The 24,174-nt window shown below is 33.6% G+C and overlaps 1 protein-coding gene across 1 annotated transcript in view; it reads left to right on the top strand.

Moving 5' to 3' along the window:
- Positions 1-24,174, top strand: part of LOC141346792 (plexin-A1-like) — a 48,255-nt gene that overhangs the window by 3,624 nt on the left and 20,457 nt on the right. Inside the window, exons 3-10 of the mRNA XM_073851750.1 lie at positions 9,274-9,370; positions 10,901-11,091; positions 11,879-12,030; positions 14,708-14,828; positions 14,916-15,052; positions 20,740-20,907; positions 22,682-22,775; positions 23,524-23,757. Coding sequence (XP_073707851.1) covers positions 9,274-9,370; positions 10,901-11,091; positions 11,879-12,030; positions 14,708-14,828; positions 14,916-15,052; positions 20,740-20,907; positions 22,682-22,775; positions 23,524-23,757 — 1,194 coding nt within the window. The remainder of the gene's footprint in view (positions 1-9,273; positions 9,371-10,900; positions 11,092-11,878; positions 12,031-14,707; positions 14,829-14,915; positions 15,053-20,739; positions 20,908-22,681; positions 22,776-23,523; positions 23,758-24,174) is intronic.

Raw genomic sequence — 24,174 nt, 5'->3', positions numbered from 1 at the left:
CTCCTCCCCGTCCCTCCTCCTCCCTCGTGGAGTCTGAACCGCTGCGATCGTGAGCTGGCACTCGGATGCATGGGAAAACCACAGCTGACATTCCTCTAACTGGATAAAGCTGCACACGGAAAGAAGGAAGTGAGAGGGGCTCATGGGAAATGTGGTTTGAAGGGCTGTCAAGCTAGATGATTACAAATGTGTTTCTGAGCTGAGTATATACACTACTGTGGGTCTGTTCTGCTCGCAGAGGCAGTATTTTTTGGATCAAACATGCTACGATTTAAAATAGCTGTTTTCTATGTGAATATATAGAAAAAATCTAACGTATTCCTGTGATCAAAGTTGCATTTTCAGCATCATTACTCCAGTCTTTAGTGTTACGTGATTTTTCAGAAATCATTCTAATATGTGACCCTGGACCACAAAACCAGTCTTAAGTCGCTGGGGTATGTTTGTAGCAATAGCCAAAAATACACTGTATGGGTCAAAATTATTGATTTTTCTTTTATGTCAAAAATCATTAGGAAATTAAGTAAAGATCATGTTCCATGAAGATTTTTTGTAAAATTCCTACTATAAATATATCAAAATGTAATTTTTGATTAGTAATATGCATTGTTAAGAACTTAATTTGAAGAACTTTAAAGGTGATTTTCTCAGCATTTTGATTTTTTTGCACCCTCAGATTCCAGATTTTCAAATAGATGTATCTCGGCCAAATATTGTCCTATTCTAACAAACTATACATCAATAGAAAGCTTATTTATTGAGCTTTCATATGATGTATATATCTCAGTTTTGTAAAATTTGACCTTATGTTTTGTGGTCCAGGGTCACATATGCTGATTTGCTGCTCAAGAAACATTTCTGATTATTATCCATGTTGAAAGCAGTTGTGCTGCCCAATATTTTTGTGAAACGATGATATATTTTTAATTTTAATTAAGAAAATTTTTTGCATTTATCCATAAAATCGTATATAAATACGTTGATATATATTACTGGATTTATAAATATTATTAAAACTAATTGGAAATGTAGTTTGAAGGGCTGTCAAGCTAGTTGGTTACAAATGTGTATACATTAAAGTATATCTCTTCTGCTCGCAGAGGCGGTATTTATTTGATCAAACATGCTGAAAAAATTATAAAATATTATTAGGGTTTTAAATGGCTGTTTTCTATGTGAATATATAGTGAAATGTAATTTATTCCAGTGATCAAAGTTGCATTTTCAGCATTACTCCAGTCTTTAGTGTTACGTGATCCTTCAGTAATCATTCTAATATGCTGATTTGCTGCTCATAAAACATTTCTGATTATTATCCGTGTTGAAAGTCGTTGTGCTGCCCAATATTTTTGTGGAAATGGTGATGCTTTTAATTTTTCAGGATTCTTCCACGAACAGAAAGTTAAAAAGAACAGCATTCGATAAATTGAATGCAACCTTGCAGTAAAAAATCTCACTGACCTAATTTTGGAAGGTAATTTAAATAAATATGTTAATTAGGGTTATTAATAATTTTCTTATTAATATATTTACATTTGTACTTGAAATTAAAATATATATATTTCTTTATTGTAAATTATATTTTAAATAATTGTTTTCATTTATCTATAAAATTATTTATAAATACATTAATATATATTTCTGGATTTATAAATATTTTTTTAAACAATTGGAAATGTGGTTTGAAGGGCTGTCAAGCTAGATGATTACAAATGAGTTTCTGAACTGAGTGAATACACTAATGTATATCTCTTCTGCTCGCAGAGGCGGTATTTATTTGATCAAACATGCTGTAAAAACCATAAAATATTATTAGGGTTTTAAATGGCTGTTTTCTATGTGAATATATAGTAAAATATAATTTATTCCTGTGATCAAAGTTGCATTATTCAGCATTACTCCAGTCTTCAGTGTCACATAATTCTTCAGAAATCATTCTAATTTGCTGATTTGCTGTTTAAGAAACATTTCTGATTATTATCCATGTTGAAAACAGTTGTGCCCAATATTTTTTGTGGAAACGGTGATGCTTTTAATTTTTCAGGATTCTTCCATGCACAGAAAGTTAAAATAAAAACATTATAAATGTCTTGACTGTCACTTTTGATCAATTTAATGCAACCTTCCAGTACAAAACCTTACTGACCCAAATTTAAATGTATATATTTCTGTTTAATAATTATTTGTAAATTATAATTTTTATAATTATTTGCATTTATCCATAAAATGATTTATAAATGGGTTAAAGAAGTTAAGATGTCCACGATAAAAGAAATGTACAAAACTGATTTTATGTCCATAGAAAGCACAATGTAAGTAAAGTGTCCACTTTTAAGGTTTCAAATTAGTTTTTAGAGAATAAAATGTCAACATTTGGTTGAAATAATGTTACATTGACATTCAGTGTAACACAATATTTATGTGAAAATTCAAACAACATGCTTATTCTGACTTGTACATATTAAAATATATAAAAGAATAAGAGAGCATATAAAATTTTATTGTGTTTAAAATGAGCAAAAAATTCTTACTGACAAATGGGCAAAACCTAGCATAGTGGCAAATTTAAAAATATAAAATTACAGCTAATTAGTATTTGGGGTGAAAGTAATTTGTCTTTTAATATGTCATAAATTGATTTTTGTTGCAAATATGTTAAGACTGTTACACTGAATGTCATTTAGTGGGTGTCATCTGTAAATGAGGGAAAAACGTATGACGTTTATTTTTTGCTCAGAAAAACAAAAACAAAAATGCAGTTATACAGAAAACTTTTTAATATTTTTTTGGGAAAAACAACTTGTTTTTTTTTGTTTTTTTGCTTAAAGCCTTTTTCGTCTTTGATTCAAATACATTAATATATAATTATACATATTAAACTTATCTTTTTCTGGCTGCATTACTCATCATGTTGCTGCATTTGTCCCTGAAGACGCTGTCTAACGTACAGTATCAGCACAGACTGTCCCTGTGTTTAATTCATCTTCCTTTATGAAGCTCTGTCAGAAAACAGGCTGGGAGGAGAATAGAAACGAATAGAGCGGCTCTCGTACAGCTGATGACGGCAACGGCAGGTGTGTGTGTGTGCGTTTGTGTGAGGAGCAGCAGAGTTCTGATGAGAACCAATTAGAGGAGACACCGATAAAAAATGGTGATTAATTACAGTGTGAGAGCGACACAGCAGTAATAGATACTACAGTAAAGAAAAATGAAGCAGGAGAGGATGAGAAAAGAGAGAGACTGTAGCCGGGGGCCGTTCAGGAACAGCGGAGGCTTTTAGAAACTCACTGCACCTGAGACAGAACAGCAGATATAGACCTGCTTTAAATCATTAATCACTTAAGAGAAATAAAGTTTACAATTGAATGTGGAGGGACTTGAGAGTAATATTATTTTAATAATAGTTATTGCATGAAGATGAGTCAGAGTGATGCATTGTTCTCTCTTGTAACTTAAAGCCGTTGTTTTAAGCTCACAACAGCAGAAGTATTTGTAACATTTAATTTATGCATTATTCTATACTCATCTTGATTGCTTTTTATGTTTATGTCTCATGTGACATTTGAATCAACATATAAGGCTTTTCAGTCAGACTGATTGAGATGAGTTTGATATGAGCGCGCACTCTTATTATAATATTTATTTGCTTTGGGAGGATCGAGGGGTCCATGTTACAACATCCCCGGAGCAGCAAGGGTCCTGCTTCGGGACACAATAGTTGGGGTCAGAGGAAGGACAAGATCATTAAACCATCAGCTGAATCACTAAATCAACATCCTTCAGCGTCCCATGTGAGACTCAAACCGCCAACCATATGATTACTGCTGTGATTGTGTCGAGATCAGATCAACAAGACAAAAGAAAGAAACAATGACTTGGCTTATTATAGTTTTGAAAGGCTCTCTAGTTCGTTTTTTTTTTTTTCTTTTTTGGTGTTTGCTTTTTAACTTCGATCTCGTTTTATTTAGTTTCGGTTGTTCATGAATTACTTTTCTTGTTTGTAAGTTTGATTTGCACAGCACAGGATGTGGTATATGCTGGCATTTATGCACTTGTAAATGCATGCATGCATTTATGCACTTATTTATGCATTTAATTGTATATGCTTGCTTGTTTTTATTCACTTATTTGTGTATTTATTTATGCATGCTTGCTTTTTACGTGTTTATTTATTTATGCATGCATTTATTTGTTCATACATGCCTGCATTTATTCTCTTATTTATGCATTTATTTGTTTATGCATACTTGCACTTATGCTCTTGTTTATTTATTTATGCACGCTTGTTTTTATTCACTTTTTTTTTTATTCATGCATGCATTTATGCATTTATTTGTTTATGCATGCATGCATTTATGCACTTTATGCATGCTTGTTTTTATTCACTTGTTTATCACTAAACCAACATCCTTCAGCGTCCCACATGAGATTTAAACCGCCAACCATACTGCTGTGATTGTGTCGAGATTAGAACAACAAGACAGGAAATTATCAATGTTTCACTATCACTAGTATCACTAGTTCGTATTTTTATTACTTTTTTTGGAGTTTGCTTTTTAACTTTGATCTTGTTTTATTTGGTTTCAGTTATTCATGAATTACTTTTCTATTTTTCTTGTAAGTTTGACTTGCACAGCACAGGATGTGGTATATGCTGGCATTTAAGCACTTGTAAATGCATGCATGCATTTATGCATTTATTTGTTTATGCAAGCTTGCACATTTCATTAATTAATACATGGTTGTTTTTTACTTATGTGTTAATTATTGCATGCATGCATTTATGCACTTATTTATGCTTTTTATGCATGTTAGTTTTTATTCACTTACGCATTTAGTTAGTATGTAGTTACATTTATTTCACTTAATGGGGCAGCCGTGGCCTAATGGTTAGAGAGTCGGACTTGTAACCCAAAGGTTGCAGGTTCGAGTCTCAGGTCCGGCAGGGATTGTAGGTGGGGGGAGTGAATGTACAGCACTCTCTCCACCCTCAATACCACGACTGAGGTGAGTCCCTTGAGCAAGGCACCGATCCCCCAACTGCTCCCCGGGCGCCGCAGCAATGGCTGCCCACTGCTCCGGGTGTGTGTTCACGGTGTGTGTGTGTTCACTACTGTGTGTGTGCACTTGGATGGGATAAATGCAGAGCACAAATTCCTTGTATGGGTCACCATACTTGGCCTCACTTCACCTCCTTTCCTTTAATTTTGTTGTTTATGCATGCATGCATTTATGCTTTTTAATGCATGCTTGTTTTTATCCACTTATTTCTGCATTTATTTGTTCATGCATGCATGAGTTTCTGCCCTTATTTATGCATTAATTTGTTTATGCATGTTTGGACTTACTGGTGTATTTATTTATTTATGCATGCTTGTTTTGATTAACTTATTAGTTATTTCATGCATGCATGCATGTGTGTGTTTCTGCACTTATTTTTGCATTATTTAGGCATGCTTGCTTTTATTCACTTATTTATGCATTTATTAACGCAGGCATCTATTGTTTAGCAACCTTCCATTTTCACTTTTAATTTAGTTTTCACGGCTTGCTTTCATCTTTGTTGTGGTTTTGGTGAGTTCCGGTAATAGGCAGCATGTGTTCCGCAGTGGGCGGCTGTGCTGTCTTTATATAGCACACGTATATTAGTAAATGAAATTAAACTCGTTCCAGCTATTATCATCTGATGCAGGCCGCTCACACACACTCAAACACATTGTCCTCTTCAGCCTCGCCGCGTCATCTCTGGTTTATTTAATTAGACGAGCATTCGTCTTCCCACGCCAGTGAGAGGTTAACCGGCTGCTCAAAAGCGTCAGTCTCTCGCCAAATAAATCGATTGCACGTCTGCAGCCTGCGGGGTGAATGAATTACCATAACATACATGTAAGACTGAGCAGAGCTCATGTTCAGACTATGAATCATTTTTCATTTCCTAACTAATGAGAAACCAAATCGTTAGTAACTAGTTAATTATCCGTGGCTCATGAATGCACATGCAAATAATGAATGACAGATGAGTGTGTGATATATATATACTATGCAAAGCATCACTGTTATCATTGCTTATACATGGTTTTATCATTTAAGGCAATATTTACAGTCCTGAATATCATAGAGGGTGGGTGAGACCAGAACACCCTAGCAACTGCATAGCAACACCCTGGCACCCATTCACAGCACCTTAGCCTCACATTGTTTTTTTTTTTTTTTTCTTTTTCCTCAGAGAATGTTCTGCTCAAGTGCTCTTTGAAATCTCTGTGTGTTTCTGAGAGCTTTGCTTTCTAACAACTCAATGCAGGTCTGCTTTCAAAATAAGCAATTATCTGAGCAGTGACTGCTACAGAATCTCTCTCTTTTTCTGAAGCGTTTCATTTATTTATTCCTTTGTGTTGCATGTCTGTCTTAAATGCACCACTCTCTTCTCTCAGAGGGAGGAACCGTGGTGAAGCGCTGTAGTGCTCCTTCATTAATCTCAATTCAGTGATTCATGCTGTCGCTCTCTCGTGGGTTCAGACGCATCTTCTGTGTGTTTCCTCATTTGAGTCCTGCTGACTCCATCACACACACACATGTGAATATTCATCCTCCTCCTCTCATGTAGTTCTCCATCCGTGACGCAGGTCTGGCACAGCCACCAAACCTCATTCTAATATATTAAGTCTATTAAAAAATAATTTAAGTATATTAAGTCCTACAGATTCCAAATTACAATGTAAATTCTAGTAACATAATCCCTTACAGTACATATTTTAGGTAATATAATCAGACTACTTTTTGATTACTTTTAGATTACTTTTGACCTAAATCATGTATTAGTGTAATCTCAGGCTTGCTTCAAGTAGATCTACTAGGTGAAAAAGGTTCAGATGACCAAAAAAATAAATAAAATTGCAAATCCCTGCATTACATGTAAATTAGAAATGTGAATTTATGCATTCCAAAGGTATTGTAATACATGGTTAACTATTAATATAAATGTATCATGACATCATTACGGAAATAAAATGAGTTTTTTGTATTTTCATGATGTTTATTTTGGTAATCAAGTAATCTGTTGATTATTCAGACAATTAATCGAGTAATTGGATAATTATAATTAATTGTGGTAATAAAAATCGACTTAAGTAAACAATAGACTTTAAAATTACTTTTTTGTTCAAACGAAGTATCAAAAGCAAGTAATCATATGGTTTTATTAAACAACACTGTTTGTAATACATAATGTATTATAAACAATAGAACTAATGTACATTTGCACGACTTCAAAGCTCATCAATGACCTGATGATCGTTTTTACTCTTTACAACGTGATCTAATCCTTGTTTAATATTGACTAAAAAACATTTAGTTCGAATATCCACTAAATCTATAATACTGAGCTAATTCTTTATGATAGAGATGCTACAGCCACTGCAATTTCTTGAATATGTAGACATCAAAACATGAAATTAACAGTTAGCATGTATGGAAAGATATTGATGTATTTTCCTGTTTTTGTGTAGGTTTATAAAATATTTACCTTACAAATCTATTGAAATGGCACACATTGCTTTCCCAGATGAACTTTATAATAAACCTAAACTAACAGAAATATGCTGAGAAATATTATTTGAGACAGTAAATGATAACAGTTTGTGTGGAGCAGCATTTACTGTGAACGGAGCGCATATATTAAACCTGCATCGCATATATTTATTTAACTGAATTGTAGCTTTTTGGATGTGATTTAATCTCGATTAATCATTTGACAGCACTAAATAAAAGAGTTATGAATAGTGTTTCATTGTATTTTCATAAGCGTTGATTTCTGTTTATCCATAAAACACACTAACATTTATTTTGCCAATTGATTAATATGATAATTATAAGTTATTTCTTTTGTTGTAAAAAAATAGACTTAAGTGAACAATAGACTGTAAAATTACTTAAATAGATATATAATGGCAATGAGGTGAAAAATAGTTCAAATGAAGTATCAAACGCAAGTAATTATATGGTTTTATTAAACAAAACTGTTTACTTTGTACAATAGATCTAATGTACATTTCGCATTATAACAAATGACTTCAAAGGGCGCCAATGGCCTGATGATTGTTTTTACAGATTACAACGTGATCTAATCCTTGTTTAATATTGACTAAAAAACATTTAATTCGAATATCCACTAAATCTTTAATACTGGGCCAAGTCTTTATGATAGAACTACTACAGCCACTGCAATTTCTTGAATATGTAGACATCAAACCGTGTGAACTCAGATCATCTGAGCTTTTATTTTGAAATTGCAATGAACAATTAGCATGTTTAGAAAGATATTGACGTATTTCCCTGTGTTTGTGAAGGTCTATAAAAGATTTACCTAACAAATCTGATGAAATGGCACACATTGCTTTCCCAGATGAACTTTATAATAAACCCAAACTAACAGAAATATGCAGAGATGGAGTTTGAGACAGTAAATGATAACAGTTTGTGTGGAGCAGCATTTACTGTGAACAAAGCGCATATATTAAACCTGCATGCATATATTTTTGTAACTGAATCATTGCGTTTGTGAATTCACAATAGAATTTTGCTTTATTATGATTTTTAAATGGGTTTAATATATTATGCAGCCTTGAAAAGTGGTCTAATATAGTGTTACATGGATTCTCATCATTGAATGCGCCACTTCTGGTATTTTGCCGGTTACTCAACATGGGCAAATTGTAGTGAGGATTTTATAAATCAAGTATTCAAATTGATTCAAGGACAGCCCTAAAAGACACACACCTGAACTTTCTCTCTGGGCCTGTAGTGTTATGAGCAAATAGCAATTATGTTAAATAAAAGAAGGTGTTTGTCTTGGGAAGACGTTTGGTGGGAGAACAGACTTTACTGAAACTTTAATGAGAGTTAAGGGCGAATGAAAGGACACAGTTGATGCTGACAGTGGTTTTGGGCTGATTTCTGCTGGTGACCAAAACCACAAGTTCAGACGGACATTATTTTGTAAACCCTTATTAGTGAGCATCCTTCACTGTGTTCAGTGTGAGTGCAGCATTCCAGCTCTTATAAATAAATCATATCATATTAATAAAACACTAAAATAACAGAGTAGAGGTCAAGAATGGCCTCACAGTCACCTGAGGAGATGCTTTACATGTTAAACTAACCATCTAGCATCACACAGGCACCATGTTAGTGAGCTTTGCAGAGGTGGCAACTGCTCAAACCTATTCATGCATGTGTTGGATGTTCCTGAAAATGTCATTTGTTCTTGTGTTGCAGTATAACTATGAAGGAAGTGACATCAGCGATCTCCCCGTCGATCTGTCTGTGGTGTGGAACGGCAACTTCAACATTGACAACCCTTACAACATCCAAGGTAACCATGGCGACCACTGCGGCACGCTGTATCCGGTAGCCTAGCAACCTCCGCGGGATGCTGCTGCAGAGAGATGCGGCATCTATAAATGTTTTAAAGCATCGTTTGCTTGTATAAACAAGCACGCTTTAGTTTGTAAGCAGGAAAAGCAGGTGCAATGTTGTAATAAATGAATCCTGTCCTTCAGCACTGCGAGCATGTTGTTGCTCATGATTCGTAATGCTGGCATCAGTTTGAACTCATGCTGTCATCCATTCACAGTCACATGTGAGATATTTCTGCTTCATATCTCTTACTTCTGACTGAATGAGGCTTGCAATAAAGCAGAGAGAGAAACAAGTGGCAGTGTTAACATTAGATTGAGATTTGTCAAATATGATCATCCTTGTGTCTGGGACCCCCATCCTATAAATGTAAAAGGCAGCTCTGTTTCTATAAACCCAAATTATACTGTGGGAAAAATAATATACATGTTTGTTTGGAAAATATTTTTATAGCACTGCACTTACTGATTCATTTTAATCTTTATTTATTAAGTTATGTATATCTTTTTAATCATTTGTTTTATTGTAATTTTTATTTTTCATTCTTGTTATTGATTTATTTATTTAAATCAGTTATTAATTCATGTATTTACTTTTTATATTTTCTTATAATAAATATATAGTATTTTTTAATGTTTTTTTTAGTCTCTCCTGCTCACCAAGACTGCATTTATTTTATCCAAAGTACAAGCAAAAACAGTAAAATTTTGAAATATTTTTACTATTTAAAATAACTGAATTAACTTCATCAAAAGCTTAACTCCAAGCTTTTGAATGGTATAGTGGTATATATACTATTACAAAAGCTTTTTATTTTGGATAAATGCTGATCTTTGGATCATTCTATTTATCAAAGTCCTGAAAAAAAATGTACTCAACTGCTTTCAATGTATTGATAATAATAATGATTAAAAATGTTTCTTAAACAGCAAATCAACATATTAGAGTGGTTTCTGAAGGATTATGTGACACTAAGGACTGGAGTAATGATGCTGAAAAATTTAGCTTTGATCACAGCAATAAATTACATTTTACAATATATTCAAATAGAAAATATTTCAAAATTGTACTGTTTTTGCTGTACTTCGGATCAAATAAATGCAGGCTTGGTGAGCAGAAGAGACTTCTTTAAAAAAAACATTAAAAGTTTTACTGTTCAAAAACTTTTGACTGGTAGTGTATAATTTTATTTATTTTAATCATTTTAAAATGTATCTAATATTATTATATTTATTCTTATTTATTTTATATGTAATATGTGTCTTTTTTTCACATTATGTATTTTTTTTTTTTTTTTACACTTTTTCTTTGAGCATTTCCTGGACCCCAGTTAAAAAAACTCTAGAGTATGTCACCCAAAATTTGAGTTTTATGCAGCTTTCTGAGTTTCCAGGAAATCCAACATCCTGTTGAATGTGATGCAGCATGAGATTTAGACAATCAGCAGAGTTTCCTTACGCTTTTAAATCTCTTTTCCTCTCTCCAGCGCATCTGTATAAGTGTTACGCGTTGAGGGAGAGCTGTGGCTTGTGTCTAAAGGCCGACCCCAGCTTTGAGTGCGGCTGGTGCGTTCAGGACAAGAAGTGCTCTCTGCGGCAGGAATGCGCTCAACCTGAGAACACCTGGATGCACGCAACCGCCGGCAACAGCCGCTGCACGCACCCTCGCATCACCAAGGTGAGTTTCTCCAAACCAGGGATCAAGGATTAACTTTAAAAACGTTATATACAAGTTTTAAAAATGAATTAAAAATATATTAGCATGAGAAAAACTAGTTTTCCTCTTTCTTGCATGTTTGACAAACTCTTGATATCATGAGAGGTTTCGACACAGATGATGTTCGACAGACTTCTTCCATCTTTTTCCAGCTCTTTCAGTCTCACTCTGTTATTTTGGAAGTGGATTTTCTCTGCGGCGTTGCACCGAGTTCCAAATTCTCCTGCCATTAACTTTTAGAACATCTACTTACTAAATTTACATCCCCTCGTGTTAATTAAACTCTTCCTTTGTTCTCCTGGTTCGATTTCTCATGCTCGCTCTCTATCTGTGCGGCGCCGCTGTCGTCTTTTACTTATTAGATTAGGTGTTAATTTAATTTGGAGAAGAATGAATTTATCACATGGATTATTAGCACACCATAGGCGCTTGGAGAGCCATCTGTTCAGATGATGTACACCTATTCTCTCTCTGTTCCTCTGCTTTACTCTCTCTCAAGCTGCGCTTTCGTATTTTCATCCGTCTATCTGTGGAAAAGTGTGAATGTCAAATTAAAGCGGTCCCTCTGAAACCAATTACCCGTTTGTGTTTGCTTCTGTGCTCCGGTTTTGCGGGAGGCTGTCGTTTGTGTTCGTCCGAAGGTCTCGACGGCCGCAGATGCACTTAGTTTTGATGTCTGTGTCTTTGAATCGTTTTTAAGGTATAGTTCATGCAACAAAGTGTCATTTCTGTGTCTGTCCTGGGTCAGTTGTTTCCTGAGACCGGCCCGCGGCAGGGCGGGACCAGACTGACCATTAGCGGAGAGAATCTAGGCCTTCAGTTTAAAGACATCCAGAATGGAGTGCGGATCGGGAAAGTGGCCTGTCAGCCCATCGAGGAGGAATACGTCAGCGCTGAGCAGTGAGTGTCTGAAACGGCTTTATTTGCTTGGATATTGAATACAATAAAATATTGAGTAGAATATAAAACGTTTACAAATAGTTTACTTATTTTAGTGTAATTTTTTTATTTCATTTTAATGTAAAAATTTTGTTTGTTTCAGTTTTGATCTCGTTATATTTAACACTTTTCCTATGAACTTTTTCTCAGACATTGTGTTACTTTAATTGGCAATTATATCTCTGTTTGAATGAGTCTTCTATTATGATTTTGTTCTGAAATAGCACTTGATCTGTGTTTACTCTCATCCAGCCTTACTGTTGACGATCAGCTTATTCTGACCAAAAACTGCCCACTTAGAAAGGAAGAGTTCGTCTGATTGATGTGTAAAGTGTCTTATGACAAACAGAAACAGAAATATAAAACATCACTTTTGGGAAAAACAGGTGCAGAATAGAAATGGAGAACAGAGGAACTTTACTAGAGTGTGTTTGTGCACATTTTGGAGGTTTTATTGGTTTAGTGTTTTATGCACTATTCTAAAATTTTGATAAAAATGTGTGCATGGAAACCCAGCTGTTGAAAACAGCATGTATTGGCACTTTTTTATCAGTTAACAGCTGATATTAGTGTTTTTTTTTTAATCAGTATGAGTTAATAATGCATATATATTGTCCACAATTGTAAATTTAAATACTGACAATTACACAATTTGTACACTTCCAGTCAACAGTTTTTGGACAGTGATGTTTTTAATGTTTTTAAAGAAGTCTCTTCTGCTCACCAAGCATGCATTTATTGATCCATAGTGCAGTAAAAATAACTGTTTTCTATTTGAATGCATTTTCAAATGTAATGTATTCCTGTGATCAAACTGAATTTTCAGCATTATTATTATATACAGTGTCACATGATCCTTCAGAAATCATTCTAATATTCTGATTTGCTGATCAAGAAACTTTTTTTAATCATTATCATCAATATTTAAAACAGTTGAGTACACTTGTTCAGGATTCTTTAATGAATGGAAAGAGCCAAAGATCAGCATTTATCTGAAATAAAAAGCATTTGTAACCTTAAACACTATACCATTTAAAAGCTTGGAGTCAGTATGTATGTATATATGTGACCCTGGACCACAAAACCAGTCTTAAGTCGCTGGGGTTTATTTGTAGCAATAGCCAAAAATACATATCATGGGTCAAAATTTTTGTTTTTTCTTTTATGCCAAAAATCATTAAGAAATTAAGTAAAGATCATGTTCCATGAAGATTTTTTGTAAAATTCCTACTGTAAACCTATCAAAATGTAATTTTTGATTTGTAATATGCATTAAGAACCTAATTTGGACAACTTTAAAGGTGATTTTCTCAGTCTTTTTGATTTTTTTGCATCCTCAGATTTCCGATTTCAAATAGATGTATCTCAGTCAAATATTGTCCTATCCTGACAAACCATACATCAATAGAAAGCTTATTTATTGAGCTTTCATATGATGTATAAATCTCAGTTTTGTCAAATTTAACCTTATGACTGGTTTTGTGGTCCAGGGTCATATATATATATTTATATTTATAAGTTCTAGAAATGAATACTTTTATTAAGCAAGGATGCTTTAAAGTGATGATAAAGACATTTATAATGTTACGAAAGATTTCTATTTCAGATAAATGCTGTTCTTCTGAACTTTCTACTCATCAAACTCATGTTTTTTGAACAGCAAATCAGCCTATTAGAATGATTTCTCAAGGATCATGTGACACTGAAGACTGGAGTAATGATGCTGAAAATCTGCTTTAAAAACAGAAATAAATTACATTTAAAAATTTATTAAAAAAAATAGAAAACAGTTAATAGTAAACATATTTCAAAATTGTAGTGTTTTTGCTGTACTTCGGATCAAATAAATGCAGATTAATGATTTATAAAACATTAAAAATCTTACTGTTCAAACACTTGCAGTAGTGTAAATTAACAATTAATCTTTAAAACACTAATAATGTAATACATTTAGTTTCAACATGAATATTCAGTAGTTGCGTTTAAGATTTAATATTTTGAATTTATTTAGAAAATATAGCAGAGTCTCTAATATCATTTTGTAGTTGATCTGGTTATAATTCTTTTATCAGTGCATTTTTCACTAAGCACCTCTCATTGAAAAAACATCAGTGACGTCTATTTGCAGCAATTTCTGGATTTGTGATGCCCTTCATTCATACTTTTTTTGGCATCCTGGTGCTGAAAGGCAGTGACATTGATTTTACAGTTTATTAATAAATCATAACAGGTTTCACACTTTCACAAAATAAACAAACACTGGTGTTTTTTTAGTGCAATCACAGAAAACTCTTTTCCCATCTGTCGTAAGCTTCGTGAAACTAGAAGTGCTCAACACAGACGTGGTTAATAACCCACTACAGACGGAGGACGTCCAGCCCCAGGGCATGATGGGAGGGTTCGCTGTCCATTCCATTAATCACAGACACGCGCTGTCCAGTCCGGCTTGGGTTTTATAGTGTCTCATTACGATGCTGTGTTCATGTAGCGCCTGCGGTTGCTCTGTAACCCGTCTATAAGCTGGTCTCACCGTGAGCTGCTCAATCACTGCTGAAATGGATTTCATTTGAGTTTTGTGCCGCCGGCCGCATCCAGACCCTTCTAAGACCCTCACGTCTCTCTCTCTCTCTCTCTGCAGGATCGTGTGTCGATTGGCCGACGCCACAGGTTACCGTGTGCAGGAAGCTCAGGTGGAGGTGTGTGTGCGAGACTGTCTGCCGGAGTACAGGGCCGTGTCTCCTAAAGCCTTCACGTTTGTGGTGAGTTTCGCTTTCAGAAGGATCAGATCTGTGTGAAGTTTTAGTGTGATGTTATTATCATTGTAAACGCTTTGTGTGTGTGTCCAGTCGCCGTACTTCACACGCGTGTTGCCGTCATACGGGCCCATTTCCGGAGGAACGAGGATCACCATTCACGGCAGCCATCTGAACTCAGGCAGCGCCGTCTCCATCAAGATCGGACTCAACACCTGCCGCTTTGAGAGGTGCGATGTTTTGTTTGTCTCATCTGAATGCACTCAGACATAATGTACTGTTGTTTCAATCAGTCAACACTGCATTTTCAAAACAAATTAAGCCAGATGGAAAAATCAGACGTACTTTCATTTAAGTTCCTCAGTGTTGTTATTGCTAATTAAATCTAAAGCTATTAAAAATCTTTTTTGGTAATTGAAATGAAACTGAATTAGGAAATGTTGCATTGGCAACTGAACTAAAATAAGATAATTAGAGTGCCATGCAAAAGTATTCATACCCCTTCATTCTTTTTCACGTTTCGTTTTGTTGCAGCATTATGTTAAACTGCTTTAAATTAGTTTTTCCCCACATCAATTTACACTCCATACACCATAATAATGACAAAGCAAAAACCAGATTTGCAAACACTGAAATAAGTACATTGCGTAAGTATTCATACCCTTAACTCAGTGCATAGTTGAAGCAGCTTTACAGCCTCAAGTCTTTTTGGGTCTGATGTGACAATCTTTGCACATCTGCATTTGGTAATTATCTGCCATTCTTTGCCTCACCTTTTCACCTCTCCATCTCTGTCAGCTTGGATGGGGGCTGGCAGACATTTTCTAGAGTCCTAGTTGTTCCAATCGTCTTCCATTATGGAGAATGCTTCTGTCAACCTTCAATGCAGCAGATTTGTTTCTGAACTCTTCTCTAGATCATTGCCTTAACGCAAGTCTGTCACTGAGCTCTACAGGCAGTTATCTTGGTTTTTGCTCTGATATGCATTTTCAGCTGTTAGGCCTTTTCTGAGAGGTGTGTGCCTTTCTAAATTATACCCATTCAAATGAATTTGCCACAGTTTAACTCCACTCCAAGTGTAGTCACATCTAGAAGCAATATGAATGCTCCTGAGCTAAATTTCGAGTTTCCCAGAAAAGGTTATGAATACTTATGCAATGGGATCTTTTCAGTTTTTTTATTTCTAATAAATTTGCAAAGTTGTTACAAACCTATTTTGTGCTGAGATGTAGATTGATGTGGGAAAAAAAGTAATTTAAAGCAGTTTAACATAATGCTGCAACAAAAAAAAGTGAAAAAAAATGAAGGGGTATGAATACTTTTGCATGACACTGTACTTAATTACTAAAACTTAAAACTGAAATCAAAATAAATTAGGTAACAAATCTTTAAAAAAAAAACTAAAACACAATTAATAAAACTTAATAATAAAAAATAATAAAATAATTTTTTTTTAATAAAAAATAATTCAAAATATTAATAAACACTATATAAACAATACTAAAATAACACTGATTTCTCTGGTAAAAAAGCACCATGTTATTGATTTGAATTTGTTTTATTAAATACCACATTTTATCCCAAATTCAAGAATGAAAAATGCACAAAAGAAAAAAAAAATATTTCCCATTCCAAATCTTTATACTGTTTGGGATCAGTAATATTGTGAAATATTATTACGATGTAAAACAATGTTTTTCTATATTAATATACATTCAAATTTAATTTATATTTGTAATTAACATAATTGATATTGTTTTTGGAACCTGTGATACTTTTTTCAGTATTCCTTGGTCAATAAAAGGTTAAAAACAACAGCATTTATTTAAAATAGAAAGGTTTTCTAACAATATACACTACTGTTTAAAAGTTTGGGGTCAGTACAGTCAGTCTTTCTTTTTTGAAAGAATTTAATACTTTTATTTACCAAGGATGTGTTATATTAATAAAAAGTGATGGCATAGATTTACATTGTTAGAAAAGATTTATATTTTAAATAAATGCTTTTGTTTTTACCTTGTTATTCATCAAATAATCCTAATCCTAAATAAGAATCACAGGTTCCAAAAAATATTTGGCAGCCCAACTGCTTCCAACATTGATAATTCTAATAACAAATCAGCATATTAGAATGATTTCTGAAGGAACATATTCAACTTTACGCAGGAGTAACAGCTGATCAAATTCAGCTTTGCATCACAGGAATAAATTATATTTTAAAGTATGTTAAAATAAAAAAACATTAATTTATATTGTAAAAACATTTTTCAATATTACTGTTTTTTTCTGTATTTTAAAAAGAAAAACATTACAAGGCTTACAGATCCCAAACTTTTGAGCGGCTGTGTATATATATATATATATATATATATATATATATATACAAACAAAATCTTCAAAATGTTAACGATTTTACCAAAATAAGAGGGATCAAACAGAATGCATGATACTTTTTATTTAGTACTGACCTGAATAAGATCAAAGATGTTTACATATAGTCGACAAATGAAAATAATAATTTTTTATAGATTATAGTTTTTTTTATTTTATTTTATTTATTTTTTTTTTATAGAATTTATAAAACTATTCATTGTTTCACTTTTTGAATTTGAAGAGTCAGTTTAACTTATTTTGTCTTCTGGGAAACATGTAAGTATCTTCTGTAGCCTCTGAAGGGAAGTACTAAATGAAAAACAAATGATATTTAGGGAAAATAATAAAAATGGACATATCTTCATTGTGTTCAAAAGTTTTCACCCCCAGCTCTTAATGCATAGTTTTTCCTTCTGGAGCATCAGTGAGTGTTTGAAACGTCTGTAATAGTTGCATATGAGTGCCTCAGTGTGAAAAGATGGATTTTAAATCATACAATCATTATTGGAAAGGGTTCAAATACACAAAAATGCTGAAAAAAAAAAAAAAAAAACCTGAACAAGGGACTCATGAACAACTATCACTAAACAAAAAAAAAAAAAACGCAGCTGTGGATCATTCAGGAAACAACACAGTGTTAAGAATCAAGTGTATGTAAACTTTTGAACGGGGTTATTTTTGTAAATTCAACTATTATTTTCTCTTGTGTCTTTTATGTGAAATGTCTTATTCAGGTCAGTGCTAAATAAAAAATTACATGCATTTTGTATGATCCCTCTTATTTTGGTAAAATAATTAGTGTCTGTAGTGTAACTCAATATGAATTGATTATGTCAGGAAAATGATATTGTGCAGTAAATTTAAAACTGTGTTGTCATCAGGTGTTCAGAGCCACTGATTTCTTTTAGTCATCAGGTCTGAAAGCAAACAGAAATGATTGATGTGAGCGTGTGTGTGTCTGAACCCGCCTCTCCACCAATGTGACGACAGTCCTGTCAAAATATGTCCAGAACTCAGCAGGATTCACCACTGTGTGTTGTGAACATTGTTGCCTAGGCAACACAGCAAGTGTTGAAGGACACACACACACACACACACACACACACACACACACACACACACACACACAGAGGACACGCACACACACACACACGCACATGCATGTCTGATCAAACATGGGAACAAGCTTTCAGACTGAATCTCATCTAGCTCTTATCTGTCACATGACTAAACGCGCCGTCAGTCGTGCATGTGTTGGTTTGATCAGATTAAAGTCTGTCATGTTCGGTGCCTTCACTCTGAGTGATCTTTGAACCTCCAAACCTGATGCAACCTGATGAAACAGTGTTGTCACATACTCTGCACGCTTGGCTTCATTCTTGCTTTCAGATGCAGTTCAGGTCAATGAGTTTGCTTTATTGTTCTTATTCTGGAATCTCAAATGCATCAAATTCTACATATGTTTCATTTTATTATAAGTTTTTTTTTTTTTTCGTGATGTTCACTTATAATGTTAGTCAAGCTTTGTTGCACAAAAAACAGGTGTATTGTAGTTGTTAATCAACATTTTCCCCTCTCTTTGAGTTTTTCAATGACTAAAGACTAATACAATGCCCAATTATGTGCACAAAATAGAAATAGAATAGAAAAAATATTTGTGACCCTGGACCACAAAACCAGTCTTAAGTCGCTGGGGTATATTTGTAGCAATAGCCAAAAATACATTGTATGGGTCAAAATTATTGATTTTTCTTTTATGCCAAAAATCATTAGGAAATTAAGTAAAGATCATGTTCCATGAAGATATTTTGTAAAATTCCTACTATAAATATATCAAAATGTAATTTTTGATTTGTAAAATGCATTAAGAACTTAATTTGGACAACTTTAAAGGTGATTTTCTCAGTATTTAGATTTTTTGGCACCCTCAGATTCCTGATTTTCAAAATCAGATGTGTCTCGGTCAAATATTGTCCTATCCTAACAAACCATACATCAATAGAAAGCTTATATATCGAGCTTTCATATGATGTATACATCTCAGTTTTGTAAAATTTAACCTTATGACTGGTTTTGTGGTCCAGGGTCACATTCTAGGAAATAAAATCACAGTTTTGTAAATGAAATAAATTGCACAATATTTACTACATTACTCACATTTGTAAATTAGTAGTGAATAACTAAATAGCATTACATTGCTCTTATCTCTGATGGGTTTGTCAGTGGCTCATAAAGTAAAAATAAACAAAAGTAAATTGTAAAATTTTAAAATTAAACAAATTAGCACAATATTTATTATATTACTCACAGTTGTAATTTAGTTGTGAATAACTGAATTGCATGAAATTGCACTTTTCTCTGATGGGTTTGTCAATGGCTAATAAAATATAATAATAAAATAAAATACAATTACAATTGTGCATAAATTAATGAAAAAAATAAATAAAATGAAAAAAATAAAATAAAATAAAAAAAGTAAATAAATAAAATGTATAAAATGAAATAAAATAAAATAATACAAATAGAAATAATAAAAAAATGAAATAAAATGAAATAAAATAAATTGTGCCATTTTTAAATTAAACAAATTAGCACAATACTTATTATATTACTCACGGTTATAATTGAATTGTGAATAACTGAATTGCATTTGCAATTGCACTTTTCTCTGATGGGTTTGTCAACGGCTGATAAAAAATAAAAATTTAAATTAAATGAAAATTAAATAGAACAAAAAAATATAAAATGTTTTGCATTTTTAAAATTAGCACAATGTTTACTATAACACTCACAGTTTAGTTGTTAATCAGCATTTTCCCTTTTTCTGATGAGATTTTCAATTTCCAATGACCAATAAAATGCCCATATATGTGACCCTGGACCACAAAACCAGTCTTAAGTCGCTGGGGTATATTTGTAGCAATAGCCAAAAATACATTGCATGGGTCAAAATTATAGATTTTTTTTATGCCAAAAATCATTAGCAAATTAAGTAAAGATCATGTTCCATAAAGATTTTTGCAAAATTCCTACTGTAAATATATCAAAATGTAATTTTTGATTAGTAATATGCATTGTTAAGAACCTAATTTGGACAACTTTAAAGGTGATTTTCTCAGTATTTTGATTTTTTTGCACCCTCAGATTCCAGATTATCAAATAGATGTATCTCGGCCAATTATTGTCCTATCCTAACAAACCATACACCAATAGAAAGCTTATTTATTGAGCTTTCATATGATGTGTACATCTCAGTTTTGTCAAATTTAACCTTATGACTGGTTTTGTGGTCCAGGGTCACATATGTGGTGATATAAATAAGAGCATAAATAAAAATTTACAATCACACAATTTATGAAATGAAATAAATTGGCACAATATTTGCGACATAACTCCCATATATTGAGTAACCAAAAACTGATGAGTTGTAAATGTTACCATTTTGACAGTACATCAGACATTTAAGACCAAGCAGTTGCAGTTTTCCATGATTTGAGCCCTTGAACAGAAATAAAGCTTGAGGTTTTGTGATTCTGTTTGACAGGCGAAGCCCCCGTGAGATAGTATGTGTGACTCCGGCGGGTTTGGGTTCAGGCGGGACCCCAGTGATGGTGGACATAAACGCGGCCGAACTCAGAAACCCAGAGGTGAAGTTCAACTACACGGACGACCCCACCATCCTGAAGATAGAGCCCGACTGGAGCATCGCCAGGTCAGACTCATTAACACACAATGTGTTTTCACCATTTAGGTTTGAATCAGTGGATTATATGAGTGTTTCTCAGTGAAAACAGTCCACTAGTGCAGCTCGCAGGTGCTTTAGCGTGAACGTTTGCAGCTCCGTCTCTGGAGGGTTCAGTAACATCACAGCCTGCAGACACATGAATCTGACGGCAGAGAAATGCTGCACACAGACTCACACTGACGTCTAGAGCTGCGAAAAACCATCTCACATCCAGGGAAAGAAAGATAAGTGATGAAAGACAGAGAGACAGGTGTGAAGAGAGACAGGTTAAGCAGGTTAATACTTCAGCGGTTGGCTTTTATGCTGGAAATTGTGGAAATTACAATTTACAACACTCAAACGCACCTGTCACAAAACAGCTGTTTCATCTTTGCATGTCTAATGTGTTTATTTTATTACACTGCAAATAAATGTGAGGTTGTTTACAACATCCTGACTAGTTATACTGATATAACATGGCTATTTAAATGCATTCTCATTTTCTTACATAATAGTCAGAGTCTTAATAATGGACCATTAGGGCTGGGCTCTTTGTCTCTCAGGTGCGAATTGCTAAATATTCATGGGTCATTTCCACTCCTACGCATATTCCCTTTCGATCACAAAATATGTTTTAGAAAATGTATACCCCAAAATACCCTCAGACCCAGAGGGTTAATCTAATTGCACTACCATTCAACAGTTTGGGGTCAGTTTTTGTAGTCTCTTCTGCTCACCAAAGCTGTATTTATTTGATCAAAAATACAGTAAAAACACTAAAATTGCTAAATATTATTACAGTTTAAAATAGCTGTTTTCTATGCAAATATATTGTAAACTGTAATTTATTTTTGTGATCAAAGCTGAATTTACAGCATCATTACTCTAGTCTTTGATCTTTCAAAAGTCACATGATCTTTCAGAAATCATTCTAATATGCTGATTTGCTGCTTAAGAAACATTTATGATTATTATAAATGTTGATGAAAACCCTTGTGCAGCTTCAGGTTTTTATGGAAACTGTGATAGATTTTATTTTTCAAGATGCTTTGATGATTAGAAAGTTCAAAAGAACAGCTTTTATTTGAAATAGAAATCTTTTGTTGCTTTATAGATGTCTTTACTGTCATTTTTGAGCAGCTTAATGCATCCTTGATGAATATAAGTTTTTTTTTTTTTTTTTTTTTTTTTTTTTTAAATCACCCCAAACTTGTTAATGGTAGAGTTTAGCATGTTTAAAATGATGTACTTCACTGCAAAAAAAAATTTCCCCTTTAGTATTTTTGTCTCGTCTTCTAGTATAAATATCTAACATTTCTTGAATTAGGATGCATTTACTGAACAAGTAAAATGACTTAAGATATGTCTTGTTTTCTGAAAAAAAAGCCCAAATTTTGTTAGTTTTTGCTTTAAATGTGCAAATGGGGTAAGAAAAATTATTTTAAATCAAAGGCTGATTATTTTATTGCCCCATTGGCAGATCTTTTTTTTTGTTTTGTTTTAAGCAAAAACTAACAATATTTGTTTGTTTTTTTGAAAACAAGGCATAATATCTTTAGTCATTTTACTTGTTCAGTAAATGCATCCTAATTCAAGAAATGTTAGATAATGTTTTATAATTTCAGTAAATACTTTTTAGTGCAGTAAAAGTGTTCAGCCAAAGTGGTTGAATCAGCTTCAGAAGGGAATGAAAATGTTGTTTGAGTTGATGGATGGTTAATAGTTTTCTTAAGGTTTACATTGTTGTTTTTCTCTCTCCTAGTGGTGGAACTCCATTAACAGTGACTGGCAGCAACCTCGCCACCATCAGAGAGCCCAAGATGAGAGCGAAATACGGCAGCATCAGTTCAGTCAACGTAAGTCTTTACCATACAGATTAATAATCATTATTATTATTGGGTTTATCATCATCATTCCTTCCTTTCTCTATATATTTATACCCAATAGTTTTGCAGTGGTTTATTGTTTTGATTTAGCATTTTGAAAAAAAATATTAAGCATCTTCAACATTCATAATCAGAAATGTTCCATGAGCAGCAAATAAAGAAACATGATACTGAAGGCTGGAGCAATGATGTTGAAAATGCAACTTTGATCACAGGAATCAATTACATTTCAACATATATTCATATAGGAAACAGCTATTTTAAATTGTAAAACATTTTCACAATTTTTAGAGTTTTTACAGAATTTTTGTTCAAATAAATGCAGTTCAAAAACACAACTTTTAATTGCTAGAGTCTAGACTAGTTTTGTAGTGTTTTCTCAGCTCTAAAAGCAGCATGAACAGACAAACAAGTGTGTTCAACCGAAGGTCTGTGTGCCTGCGCATGTTTTTCTTTGCGTGTATGTGACATTGAATCACCTTTTCCCAGTTTAACCTTTAAAATGTCAACGGCTGACGGGATATAGAACATAAAATGGCTCTATAAAGCCTTGAGAAAGTCCCGCAGGGCCAGCGTGACCTTTTCGTCTCCTTGACCCGCTCATCTGAACGGCTCTGGCTGCTGTTTTTCCTCCTCTCTACTTCTTGTCTTCTCTTTAATGGCTCTTAAGCAGTGTTAGTGTCTTCAGTAATCATTGATGGTCTGCTGTCTTTCTCAGAACTGCACTGTGCTGAACAACACTGTGATGGTGTGTCTGGTGCCGTCCGTGGCGGGGTCCGAAAGGGGTTTCTCAGAGGTGGGCAGTGGGCCGGATGAGATCGGATTCATCATGGATAACGTTCAGACGCTCCTGGTGGTGAACGAGACCTTCAATTTCTATCCCGACCCTGTGTTTGAACCCTTCGGTCCGTCCATGCTGGAGCTCAAACCGGGATCTCCTCTCATACTGAAGGTGAGAGCGGGTGGACAGGAGATCTCATTACACTTGTTGGAGTGGTTATATTGTATTTCTTTATTCTTCAGCATAATATTCTCCTTAGAGTAATGCTGGAAGTATTAGGCCACCTGCATGTCTGTTATTACATTTATACACTGTTTTTACAGTGCTTGAGAATTGCAGCACTGGAGTGAAATTTCTCAAGCATGTTATTATAGTTAGTTTGAAAAAACTAAAAACTTTGCTAGATGCCATTTCATCATTTTCATTTAGTTTAACTTGATGCAATAATATAAACTAAGACTGAAAGTAATAGAAGCTATAAAACTGTAAAAACGTCATAAAAACTTGAGAAGGTTTTATTTTATTTTAGCAGCCATTTTATCAGTCAATGGCTGATTAATTAAATTAAATTAAATTAAAATAGAGTAA

The sequence above is a fragment of the Garra rufa genome, chromosome 12 (genome assembly GCF_049309525.1).
Source record: "Garra rufa chromosome 12, GarRuf1.0, whole genome shotgun sequence".
In the NCBI taxonomy this organism is placed as follows: Eukaryota; Metazoa; Chordata; class Actinopteri; order Cypriniformes; family Cyprinidae; genus Garra; species Garra rufa.
This window is presented reverse-complemented; position numbering and strand designations above follow the sequence as displayed.